Below are 13519 nucleotides of genomic sequence, written 5' to 3' on the forward strand. Positions count from 1 at the left end.
TGCAGCTCTGCCCCAAGCCCAGCACCACCTGCTCACAGCTCACAGCGTTTCTTTGCCCTAGGAAATGTTCCTCTGGAGCCCAAGAAGCTCTGGGCTCAAACTGGACCTTGCAGGCATGCAGTGCTCAACATGCTTTGCACAGCAGCATCCAGCAGCCACAGGGATCAGAAGGAGATGCATCTGATCGTTCAATCATCAGTCATTCCTTTCTCAAACAAAATTCATCCCGTTTTAAGAAAAAATAACAATAAAAGGCAATTGGATTTAATAAAAACTCATTTTTCAAATAAGTTAAACACGAACTTAAAACAAGCTATTATTTGAATAAATACGTTTCAGTAAGTGCCCAAATACATACATGCTTTTTTTTTGTCCCCCTCTCTACAGCTTTCAAGTTAGCTCATGTTTTGAAGACTTCCATAATACTGCCATCACATTTTGTGCCTTCAGGAAATAAAATATTGCTTTTCTTAGCCCTTTATCATTTGATTTGGTTCCCATCTACTCTGATGAGATGGGTCAGATCCACCTATTATTGCTTGTAAACCTGAGGAAAAAGGAAAGGTATCTTTAAGAAAGATGCTGCTCATGGTGGCAGGGTCTCTGCCCTACTCTCTAGAGAACAGTTTTGATTTTTGTGTCTCAATGGGTTAAAAAGAATCCAACACATTTCCTAATAGCATCCCATCAGATAGGAAGAGGTTTTAAGTTTGACCTGGATCTAATCTCTAAAACATCCCATCCATATGAAAGTATTTACAGTTTGCTTCAAGTCCCTGCACTTGAAATGCCCACTTTACCTTCTGACGAGCAATTGGGCACTCAGAAAAGGAGATTCATTTTGCTACAGGTGAATAATCTAGTCCTACAGACCAATCAGATAAGGCAACATCAGTCTCCTCTACCACGCGAGGGAAAAGGACTGATTGGAAGGAGCCCTTGAGAGTTGAGTAACACACAAATTCATGCCGACTGACATTCATCCAAAAACACAATTTAAGAAATATTCTGCTGAGAAGTAGGCATCTGATAGAAAACTACGCCTGCCGTTTCAGCGCTGAGTCCCCTGCTGGGAGCAGAAGCTCCTCGCTGTGCAGTGGGTGCTGCCTGCGGTCGCACAGCGCCTGCCCCACTGCTCAGCCCTGCTGAGGAACCCTGAGGTTCTTTGGTTTGTGCACAGAGCAGCTCTGGGGCGGCCAGGAAGCCCTGAGCGATGTTTCCTGGTGGTGCAGCCTCAGCCCTGCTATCTGGACAGATGGGAGCTGCTCTGCGACTGGCTGGAAGATGTCGTGGCTCCGCTCAGCTGGGAAAATCCGCTGTTGCAAGATTCCAGGCTTGACATGGATCCCCTGTCATGGGACAAAACGGATGTGTTTGCTAAGGCAGGCTGCTATTTCATGGATAACTTCAGATACCTGAGATCAGCTTTCTGTAATGCTTAGAGAAGTACTTTATTTTTTGTGCCATCACATTCATAGAATCACAGAATGCCCTGGGTTGCAAAGGAGCACAGTGCTCATCCAGCTCCAACCCCTGCTGTGTGCAGGTCTCCAACCAGCAGCCCAGGCTGCCCAGAGCCACATCCAGCCTGGCCTTGAATGCCTGCAGGGATGGGGCATCCACAGCCTCCTTGGGCAACCTGTGCCAGTGCCTCACCACCCTCTGGTGAAAAACTTCCTCCTCATATCCAACCTAAACCTCCCCTGTCTCAGTTTAAGACCATTCCCCCTTGTCCTATCATTAACAACCTCAGGGTTCCTTTGTATCATAATGAAAAGTTAATTGTCACTGACATTTTGCTGGCAACAGGTATTACAGCTCTTACAGTTAACCTGGGAGTGCACAGCTCAGTGAGCCCAGGTGCTGCAGCCCACCAGGCCACGAGTCCCAGCCCCTGTGTTTCCAGCTGCTGTCCTCAGCCCCTGCCAAACCAGCTTGCAGTCCCCATTGCTACGACTGCTTGCTGTGTCTGCCACATTTTATGCAGGTGGAGCAACAGGAAAATGTTTGAGTAACTTGAGTCTTGCAGCTTGCTGCTGCTCTGAGCCCATGGGATCTGGCCAGGCCACATTCCCAAGGTCAGCACCCACCTGTCTGCAAGCCCAGCCTACCCAACAATTCCTTCCAGCTCCTACTGCAGTCCTTGCAAACTCTTCAAACTTCTGGATGATTTTGAAAAGGATGCTTTGTGTTAAAGGAGGCTAAACAGATCCTGCAGAGATGGATGTACACGCTGCTGGGAAGGTGCTCTCAAAGTCACATCATCATCCTTAAATGCCAGATGAAGAATGAATGAAACAGCCCAGCTGGTATTCATTCAATTACTTCTCAAAATGTCCCCCACTGCTATCCAAAAGTCCATCTCCCAAACACCTCCCACACCTCAGGCAGCTGCAATCAAGAAGCACAAACCCCACTGGTGGACATCCATCCAAAAGCTATTTACTACAAAGAGAAAACCCGATTGCCTCCCACGCTAAGGGAGATCAATGCCACAAAATGCCAACTTTGTGTCCACCTGACTTATCAGCAATTAAACACACACCTTCTAGAGATCACTGGTACCTGGGTGTTTAAAGTCACACTTAGTGCTCCCAGGTGGCTTTTTCATTGCAAGTTGCACAGTACGCCTCCTACCTGAAGTCCTTGGATGCAAGCACCTCGTAGTAGTAAATAAGCTTGCACTTGTGACTGGAAACTTGCAGAGAGGCGAGAACATCATCCACCCGAGGGAGGCTGGTGCCAGAGCAGGGCAGGGGACCGTGCATTTTCCACTGGAGAATGTAGAAGCCGGGCCAGCGAGTCACGTGGGACCCCTGGAAGCAAAAGTGCCACTGAGTGCCCACTGCGAGTCTCACAGCTGAGCGACTCGGTGAAAGACCTCAGCTGTTAGTTACCCACCTGGGGAAGCATACATCATTCACTTCATTTTACATGCCTGAGCCACGCCTCTGTAATGCTAGTTTAAAACCAAACAAACAAAAAAAACAAACCCCCCAAACCTGAACACCACCAAACAAAAAGGTTATCCATCAAAGGTTATATTCCATCCGTTTTTTATCACAGATTATGGAATCTCTTTGCAATGGCTATGCCTAAACTGGAGTCACAGCATGGTTGGGCTGGAAAGGCCCTCCCATTCCCCAGCCCCACTCCTGCCATGGGCTGTGCCCCCCAGCTCAGCTGCCCAGAGCCCATCTGTGGCCATGGGCACCTCCAGGGATGGGCACCCACAGCAGTGGCTCACCGCCCTCTGAGTGAAGGATTTCCCAACATCTAACCTAAATTCACCCCTCTTTTAGTTTAAAATCATTATAAAGTGCAACAGTAGTCATTTTCACAGGGAACTCAGGGGCGGATTGCCATGACAACTATTTCCAAGCAACTCACAATTTCCCATCCCACTCATTCCTTCCCTTCTCCACCTGCAGACCATTTTGGAGCACGCGAGGACTGCAAGGCACAGGCCAGGACACACACACCTCACCTGGATGCTCTCTCCTTCCCTGCAAACCAGTGGAGATTCCACACGGCTGTAATCTACACCAAGGACCCACGTCTTATCAATCAGCTGCACGTTGTCCCCAGCAGCAGAGGTACTTGGTAACGTGGCTTCTTTATGACTTGTTTCTGGAGCTCTTTTTGAGTGGAAGAGGCTGAACACCACATCTCCCTTCAGGATGTCAAAGTCCCAGGTGATGACAGACTCCCCTTCCAAAATCTCCACAACTATCTGTAAAGGAAATACAGCAAGCTCACGCACACTGACAGGCCAGGTACTTCCATTGCAGCCAGCCTCTGCCTTCCCACTCTGCAAACACGCTTTTCCCTACAGTCTGCCAGGTAAGGGATTGGCCCCATCCCTAAGGAGGATACAGATTGATTCCCATTGCCAGCTGCTGCCCCAGTACCTTCTGCTCAGTCATTTTTATGCCATCTCTCCCCTGTATCAGAGCTGCTTTTAAATCAGTTGCCAGTTCTAGGAAAACCTCCATGGAACAGCAGCAAAGAGCACCTTCAGGACATACTCCAAAAGGCACTGAGGCTTTTTAAGGAGCCCAGGCAAACCAAGTCAGTGTTATCCACTGCCAAGAAGCCACAAACAGTTCTGTTGAAGTGCTCCTTCTTTGGATGCTCTCCTTCCTGATGACCCAGCTTATGTATCACCACCACCCTTGCTAAGCCACCGAGAATGGAAGCAGTACTACCAAAAGAGAAGCAGAAAGGGCTCCATTTCCCCCAAAAGAATGAGGAAGAGACTGCATCCAACAGGAAATCAGGCCATGGGAAAGAAAAGCATTGCTTCTACATTACAGTTCTTAACCTCCCGACCTCTAGCTGTTAGCTAGCCTTGGGCTTCCCACTAAGCACATGATGCTGCTGAAACACATCACGCTCACTGCTTTGGAGCTCTCTGCTGTTCTACTCAACTTCAACAAAAGGAACACATCACTGGTATCAGCTCAGCACCTTCAGCTTTCGGATGCTCTGAAGGTTTGTACCTCGTGTGGAGCTCCTCTGAGGACACTTGCAGAATGGTAGATAGTTTCTGTCCATAGTCGGATGTGATCTGCATTCTCTGGCTCTTCATCCGTTTGATAAAGTGACTTGGGAACGAGTCCACCCTCTGGAACAGTGCACTGGAAGAGCCAGACAAACAAGCATGAGGGTTCATACTAAGCCAGTGGTAAACTGCTGAGTCTGAGCACCTGCCTGCTGTCGGACACAGGACAGACATCCTCAGCTGGTGTAAGATTGCACAAAGCTTATTTTTACTGTGATGATTTCTTTAAGTTCTGTTGAAGGAGCTGACCTGAAATTCCCTTCTCTGGGACAACACCACAACTTCAGAGTGCATGAATTAACAGCAGTGACACCCCAACCCCATAACAGAAATCAGAAAGGAGCAGAAGGGTGGTGGGGTGGGAGGGTGCATAGGAGAAGATTTGAGGGAGCTTAAGCTTAACCATTGCAAATTCCACCTATGCAACAGGAAGGAAAACTCACCATGCAGTCTCCTCCTAGGAAGTCTGGGATCACCTCTTTGTCTACATAGTCTACCAGCCCTCCTGGACCCTGGTAGTTATTCCCACTGTAAATAAGGAACTTCTGCCTTGTGTTCTCGTTGATAAATGGACTGACCTGAAATAAGAGGTGAAACAAAGGACACCTCTGTCACTGAGCAAAGTTAGAAACAACGTTGAGGTACAATCAAACACGGATGCTTTGGAATCCAGACTGGAAGACCCCATCGGCAGGAATGCAGACCAGCAACAGTACAGAACTCCATAGAACTCCTCAACATTGAAGTTTTCTCCCAAAGAGAGGAATAATGAGGAAGAAAAGATTTTCTACTCTGGTAAAATAAGCGTGCACTCACAACACCACAGACAAACCTCTCAAGAAACGTGTCAGGCACATTCTTACACTGCCATCACAGCCAGCAAGCACCAGGCAGACCCATAGTGATTACTTTTCTCTTTGCTATCGTCCAGCACGAGGCTAAGAACTATTTGTCTTTTTCCATTAACATGAAAACCCACCACATCTGGGCTACCACTGCTGCACCAGGATTTACAGTTCAGCTCCTCCACCCTGCCCTGGCAGAAGAACAGCCACTGGAGCCAAGCACATTGGCTCTGTAGCAAAGCTGTGGCCTCTTCAGGAGATCAGCCATGAGCTATCTGCAAGTTTATTCACTCCCTAAGTCTTTGAATAAGCAGAACTCACAATAACCAGATGATTCAGCTCATTGTACCTCCACTTATGATCCTACCATCCTGATTTCACCCACCAGAGTCCAAAGCACAGGAAAAACTCTGGGTGCTCGCACTATCAGCAGTCGCCCCAGAGTTTCAGGGTAGTTGTCCTCTACAACCTCAATAATCCGAAGTAGGGCCTTGACTCCAGGCCGCCAGAGGTGCCTCATATTCAGCCCTTCCAAGTCCACCAGACACGTCCAGGATCTGAAATAAAGATGAAGATGACCAGTCAGAGCCTTCACTGCACAGTGGCTGCTCGGCATACGACCCACAGAAGGTTTCAGTAACATCATGGGTCAAACAGGACCTAAGGAAGCCAATGAGAGAGGCCAGCAGTTTCAGTGATGAGCGGATCTCTGCCCACACAGCATGCAGCCTGAACCCAGAGAGCTTTCAGGACACCAGATCCAAAAAGGACAAAAGAGATGCTCAGCCCCAAAGGCAAGAGCACAAGCTGTCAGCGTGGAAGAAGGCAAAGGTGTAACAGCATATTGCTAAAAGACCTACAAATTATATTTTGAGATGGAAATGGAATCTGGCAGGTGGTTTTGTTTTTCTGAAAGAGAGGGAACGTCAAGGTTCTGAATTAAAATCACTGTAATTGTGTGGTTACACTCATCTGAAGGGGGACAGAAAAAAAATGTAAGGAAGAACCAATACTTGCTTTCATATGGAGCTGTAGAGTTAGGCCTGCTACGTAAGATACCCCAAGTCCAGGCAAGAACTGAATGCACGACACAGACCACACCGCTGCCTGCAGTTTAACCCTAAGAACATCATCTAAAAGCCCCTATGGAATTATTATTCTTACTACAAAGCCTATGAGGATACAAGAAAAATGGATGTACTAACGTGATGGGGCGCCCAAAGAGGTTGGTATTCTCCTCACATCTCTTTTGTCCTTCTTCGTTAATTGACAGAACCTGAAATTAAGGACAGTATAGACTTGGATTAGCCCAAGTATGAGTGAGGAACCTGGAAAGCTCCTGAAACCTCTCAAAAAAATACAGAATCCAGAAATATACCAGTCTGATTACAGTGTGTGCAAAGCAGTGAGTCTATGTGTAGAAAAAATACATTTAAAAGCTTTTCTACTGAGAAGTTCAGCTGAACATAGAAGATACAGACACTGAAAATCTAAGATAGGGTACAAGAGTCCCAAGGTCAAATGCTGAGTTGCATAGAAGGGCATGGAAAGCTTACAGCTGAGCTGCATGTTACCAGAGAACATCCTTCTGGTCCATTCACACCATCACAGAAATGCCACTTCCTGCACAGGAAGAGAAGCTGTGCTATGCCAAAGGTGTAGCTTGGGGTTGCCAGTCATGAAACACAGGAATTACTTGTGTCAGGCATGTAGATTTCTGCTGCACTACAGCAAGGCTTTTACACACCAAGAGAAATACAGCTCCTCAAGTGGGAAACGAATGCAGATCTTACGTGTCGCAGCAGTGACTCTTCTCCCAGGGCTTTCACCAAACCTTTTGTGTCCATCTGGCCAAGACGAAGGATGTAGAGCGGTCGCCCATCTTCAAAACAAATATACAGGTTTAAAAAACAGTAACTGGCCTTGAAATGCTTAGAGACATCAACATCTTCAGTGAATGCAGGTATGCAGGTTGTTATCCTAATGCACTCCCCAGTCGTAGTGTCCCCTGTGGCAAAACACTGCTTGGTCTTTGTATTCTCAGTGCAGTGAGGACAAGGTAAGAGCAACACAGCCAGACTGTCTGGATCTGGGATGTCCCCTCAGATTTTAGGGTCTCTCAGCATCAAGCACAGAAGTTTCTACTGCATACAGATGTGTCCAGAGCCTGCCAGGCTATCACTCCAATACCTTTTGCAAATGCCACATTAAATACTTGAACAGGATAAAAATCACACCCCAAGGACGTCCTATCAAAGAGATGCTGCCCTGCACTAGCTCTAGTTCTGCCTGGTTTGTGGGGAGAAAACAAAGGAGCTACAGCAAAAGAGAGAGGCCGTCTATTTGCAGATGTTAAAACTCCTTTGTCAGTGTTTAAAGGACCAACACAACCGAGGAGCTTCTAACCTCTGTCCTGATAATGCCATCCTCCGGTGTAGTACTCATCCAGCAGGGCTGGGGGCCTCCAGGACTGGAGGATGTAATCCACCTGGTACTGCTTTCTCCAGGACAGAGACTGGCAGAGCATCTCCCGAGCTTTGTCAATGTTGAAGTCACGAGCCCGCAGGAATCGAAGGATGTGCTCATCTTTGGGGATCTGAGGGAAGAGAGAAATGCTGAGGGTGGCTGCTTTTGCCACCACACCACGAAGAATGCAAACGAGCCCACAGGGCACATGCACCAGGCTTTAAATCCCCAGAGCCACGGTAACAAAGGTTGAAGACACATTCCTTCTTCTTTCTCCTTTCCTAGTCCAGCCCAGTGCAGCAGGTGGTGCTGTGAGCATGAAAGAAGTGACAAACCTGCATCCCTTTGAGAGATATGGGCCAGTTAATTTATCTGAGCATTGCCCCTTCATTATAAGGGCCAACAGTCAGAAACCCCAACGAGCTCCGGGCTGGCTGATGTTTCCCACGGCTACCTATCAACAAGGACAAACCAAACGCCTCTGCTCAGTAACACAGCTGCAAGTTCACCTCCCTGTAGGGCAAATCAGCAAAGGATGAGAAGCCTTTGTAGGTAACACATTGCCCAAGTTACCCACGTGCTCTTTGGAGGTGCATCAGCACTGTCCACACTTCAAACAATTACCCATTAGCACCGCATTTCAGCTCTTGTGCAGATCTCTTCTGCTTTGCTGCTGGTGTTGTTTGGACAGCAAAGCTTTCCAGTTCTCCCACAGGCACTCCCCATCCTGTTACATTCACTCTTACCAAAAGGGATGACCCAAAGAGCATGATATCCCCTCACTCAGTTCATAGAATCACATCATGGAATGGCCTGGGTTGAAAGGATCTCCAAAGATCATCCAGTTTCAACCCCCTGCCATAAGCAGGGCCACCAACCAGCAGGCCAGGCTGCCCAGAGCCACATCCAGCCTGGCTTTGATTGCCTCCAGGGATGGGGCATCCACCACATCGGTGGTATGCAGCTAGAACCCAACTGTTTTCATACTTTGTTAATTTCTCATCTCAGTTCCTTCACCCCAACTTCCCCCAAAAGTGTGTGACCTCAGTTCCTACATCAAGTTCCCATTAAAAATGTAAGCTCTGTAGAGCTGGGACAGCCTGCCCCAGAGCGTCTGTGCTCAGCACAATGCATCTGAGCCATCTGAGCCTTGCTGTGACACAAAACGGCTGCCTTCAGAATCAGAGCTCTTTTGTTTGCTCCCTGACAGGCTCATGAAAACGCAAAGAAAAGAAGAAAAGCTACCAGCAGTGTCAGGTTGGGAGCAACCTCAGTTGTGCAGCTGTAAGCAGTATTAAGAACTGAGTCCATATAATGGTGGGTGGAGCTCAGGAGTCTAAAGCCAAGCACCTGCAGATGAGATGGGATATCAGTCCTGTTCAGCACAACGTTGTGTTTCAAGCACCTTGCATTTCACAGAAAGGAAAACGGCAGCTTTCCTAAGCAGGATCTGAGACGTATTTAGATGAACATCCCCAAATCCTTCTGCATCACGGTAAGATTAAAGAGAGCAGAATTTTCATCAGATGATTTAAATTGCATTTTTGCTGCTCAGGGGAAGCCGTAACTCTCAGGACAAGAGAAAAAACAAACAAAAAACCAAACATCTACAACAGTCCTGGATATCCTGCAAGAGGAGGGAGAGGTCACAGCTGCTGCAGGGTTGTCTTTATTGGTTTTCAAATCTAGGCTGTATGTTCAACAGGCAAGAGGCAAATTCAGTGCTTACGTTTAGACCAAAGAAAGGTGTCTCCAAGGGGACACGCTCTCTTGATTGTCTTTGCCCAACCAAAGCAGTAACTTCCATCTGCAAGAAGACAGATTTAATTCCACTCTGGTGTTTACCAGTGAAATTCTGTGTACTGTGTCCTACATGGCACAAATTCATTCATTACCATTACTAGCTTTAAGTGCTTGCAATTCTAACACTGTTTGAAGTTTGTGTGTTCGCATGAGGAATGATAAATCTGATTACAGTCTGTTTGGAAAGGGACAGGGACTGGATAGCAAAACAGGGGGACTGCAGAGGAAGGAGGAGGTGCACACACTCACAGAGCCTCTCCAAGAGCCTTGCTGTTTCACTTTGCTCATCTGCTTTCATTTTTACCTTTCCCAGCTACCATTTCCTGGCCTCCAAGAGAAGAAAGAAAAACCTACAGAACAAGGCAAGCAAACATTTAGAACATCCCTCCTCCACCTGAAACTGAGACCCTAGCAGATCACACACATGGATAAAGCCTCACAGCCTTGCTCTCATCTAGGGCTCGTTTTCAGCTGGACACCCAATAGCCAAGACATCTCCTACCCATCACAGAAAGCCCACGCTGTTTCATTTGACACATCACTGCTGACCTGAAAGCCCACATCCTCTATTTCAGAGCATAACTACACCTGGAATTCCTGCCCTTTGCTTTGTGCCTGCTTGTTGTCAGCTCCCCTCCATCTGACAGCGGGTTGAAACGAGGGCAGACCCAGATGGCAGCCGATATGCAGTACAGCATATTTTAGCAGTGAAGCTGCTGGTGGGAGCAGGTAACTACGGTTCACTCCCATGCACTCAGTTACCTGGTTGGTTGGGAAGCCAAGCCCAGATATGTGCACTCAGATCACCACAGCAGTGTGCTAGCAGCTTGCTGGTAGGTGTCCAGACAGTCCCTCAGGGGGTCCTTTGTTCTATTGTGTGTGTGTGCATGCACATACATGTATGTTACATAGTCCTGCCTATAGCAGCCCCCACTCTCTTGGGCACAGTCCAACTTACACAACCTGCTGCTGATGCTGCCACAACACCAGTGGCCTTGGACAGATCTGCCAGGTGCTTGGTGATCCAAACTCATCAGCTTTAACGAACCCAGCAGCATTGCTGGTGCCTGGAGACTGTCAGCTCCTCAAAGACTTTCACGTCCCACCTCAGCACACACTGCTATCCTCTTCAGCCTCCCGTTTTCTGCTTAATTTTAACTTTTCCTCCATCCACATCCACAGGTGAGGAAGATGCAGCAAAGCATGCAGAGACTGCTGGCACAGTTCCTTGTGAATGGCTTCTTTCAGAAAAGTTAGTTAAAAAAAAACAAAAACAAACTGCTATTGCAAAGCCTATGAATGCAGACTGGTTCCTAATGATTCTGTGACTGACTGGGCAGTCATCTTATAGGCCAGGAAAATATTACTATTGAAAACATATCCAGCTCTGCTCTGCTGTCAAGGGAGATCCCTGCTCCAACCATCTCCCATTTTCCTCTTTTCCCAAGGTCTCGTTACCATTACCATTCAATTAATCCATCTCATGCTACTGTTGGTCCTTTCTTCCTTCTCACCCCATCTCCCTGCATCAGTAAATCTGCAGACAGACCCCTCTGAAGACATTTGAGCTGCACTAGGTCTTTTCTCCGTCACATATCCCTTATTGTCCAGCCTGATACTGAGACTCCCCCTCAACTAAGAGGAGTCAAGGTAGCTTACAAACATTACAGCAACCTCAGAGGTGCATCTAGCCTATGGTACCCACATAGATTTTTGGGGGTAAAAGCATGTTTCTACTATACTAGCTGGCCAATGCCAGCTGTAGTTGCTCCAGCTTAGCACCCTCACCTCCTCTATTTCAGCAGTTTACACAATATACCTCACACCATGAGGTGAGATGGTCCCTACTTTCTGAATTCAGTGTGCCTTTGAAACGGTGCACTTGGATAAAGGGGATTAAAACAAGATCAGAATGAATTCTGCTCCGAAGAATCCAGCCCTGGGCTGTACCAGCTTACACAACCTGCCTGATCCAACACGCACAGCACGCTGCTGACATGCACTGAGAGCCAGGGGTTGCTAACTGCCTCTTTGATGAGCAGCAGCTGCCAAGAGAGGACTGTGCCATCCGCACAGCCTCCCCACCCTGCAGGATTTGGGAAACAGTGCATCCATCCCAGCCAGCCCAGCCCTGATCAGTGCCCACTGTAAATGCACAGCCAAACCACTCTGCCCGGGTAGCACAGAGCAGGCTTTCCAACACACACAGGGCTACAGCTGCAGTCTGTGATGCTGCTGTCGGATCGCACCAGCTGTTCTCCACGCCAAACCCCTCACCTCACCTTGCCACGACAGCTGAGTCTCAACACCCAATTATCACAACTGCTTTTTACTGTGGGACATCCGAGCTATGAGAACAGCTGCTTTCAGACTTGCAGAAGGGTTCTCTCGCTGTTATCTACCCACCTTGCCTTTGTGGGTTTCCTGAAGCCACTGCCGAAGTCGGATCAAGCAGCTCTCTTGCATTGGAGTCAGCTGGCCCAGATATCGCTCGATGTAATCAGCATCCAGTTTGTCAGCTGGAGAAAGAGAAAGAGCAACTCAGACGAGATGGGACATAGCCAGAAGAGAGGTGTGTGGTTATTTCTACACATCAGGTTACTCATGATGTATGCCTGAGAAAAGTGGGTGAGCAATCCCCATGGTGATCAGGGCACGAGGACACAGACTGTGTAAGACTGCAAAGCCAGGTCACTCCACTTGTCTCTCAGAACACTGATATTTCATTCAACCCTGACTATTCCAACAGAAGCTTTTAAAGAACTATCATCACAAGCTCTGGCACTCATCTCATGAACCACTCCGAGGCCTGGGCACTTAAATCCCCCAGTGTCCTAAAAAAACTCACTCACAATTTCAATGACAAGAGGCTAAAAAGCAGCCATTTGAAATATTATTCTGCTTGTAGACACCAGAGGGAAAGGGAGAACAGCTTGAACGCTTCAGACAGCAAGGGAAGCTTTTGGCATGAGGATGCCCTGTGCAAACCAGGAGCCCAGAGTCCCTCCAGATCAGAGAGGGACAAAGGACAAGGGCTCTGAGCCTGCCAGCACTGAGAGAGGGACACAGCTGTGCTGTGCAAGGCTGGTGTGTGCAGATGCCAGTAAGGAAGACGTGGTACCAAAAGGGAGCAGCACAGGGCAGCGCTGTGCTGGAGACAGGCAGGCACGTGAGAAGGGCTGGGAGGAGGACTTCAGAGATAGCTCTACAGCAGGCTTTCTTTCCCCAGCAGATACCATTAGCTGCAGAATAAGGACTGGACACCCACAGCATGCACCGTCTCTGGCTGATGATACAGAAATGATATGCAGTAAGTGCTACTCCCACACAGAATGCACAGAGCTAGCAAGCTGAGAAGCAGACCCGAGGAAGTTAATCACTTTATGAACATGAATATAAACAGAAAGAGCTGCTGGCCCCTTCTGCTAGACACAATCTGCCACTTTTAGATTAAAGTTAATCGCAAAGCACAGAAAGATTTCTCGTTCTCAGCTCCTGTATGGATTTGGATCGTGTTTGCAGGCAAATTGCAACAAAGAGAAGCTACAAAAGAAGGCCCACACAGAGCAGAACCCTGGAAAGTTCCAAGTTTCAAGCTTTTTCCTGTGTTACCTTCAGCTGAAAGAGCAGCTCTTTGCTTCTGAGAAGCAACAGCTATTTCCAATACCACCAACCTAAATTAAAAGGCTCTCTTCAAATCTGTCAGAGAAGCACCTTTAGTCCAGAAGGTATCATCAGGTCGATACACATAAAGATAAGGTTCAGTTCTGTCTTACATTGGTGTGGGGAAACATCCACTGAACCAAACAAAACCATGAGAACACTCACTGTGAAATGGACA

At 47.8% G+C, this 13519-nt stretch overlaps 1 protein-coding gene across 4 annotated transcripts in view; it reads right to left on the reverse strand.

Moving 5' to 3' along the window:
• Positions 1-236: 236 nt before the first annotated feature.
• Positions 237-13519, reverse strand: part of SEC14L5 (SEC14 like lipid binding 5) — a 35448-nt gene continuing 22165 nt past the window's right edge. For 3 of the 4 annotated variants that reach the window (XM_048961619.1, XM_048961620.1, XM_048961621.1), the window contains exons 8-17: positions 12085-12197; positions 7816-8005; positions 7203-7291; positions 6615-6685; positions 5795-5966; positions 5008-5142; positions 4503-4640; positions 3488-3733; positions 2638-2816; positions 237-1349 (exon numbers count right to left, since the gene is read on the reverse strand). In XM_048961619.1, coding sequence (XP_048817576.1) covers positions 1244-1349; positions 2638-2816; positions 3488-3733; positions 4503-4640; positions 5008-5142; positions 5795-5966; positions 6615-6685; positions 7203-7291; positions 7816-8005; positions 12085-12197 — 1439 coding nt within the window. In that variant the 3' untranslated portion in view covers positions 237-1243. Of the gene's footprint in view, positions 1350-2090; positions 2270-2637; positions 2817-3487; positions 3734-4502; positions 4641-5007; positions 5143-5794; positions 5967-6614; positions 6686-7202; positions 7292-7815; positions 8006-12084; positions 12198-13519 lie in introns of all 4 variants that reach the window. The other variant, XR_007379984.1, reaches the window with a different exon arrangement.

This window comes from Lagopus muta, chromosome 15 (assembly GCF_023343835.1).
Source record: "Lagopus muta isolate bLagMut1 chromosome 15, bLagMut1 primary, whole genome shotgun sequence".
Classification (NCBI taxonomy): domain Eukaryota; kingdom Metazoa; phylum Chordata; class Aves; order Galliformes; family Phasianidae; genus Lagopus; species Lagopus muta.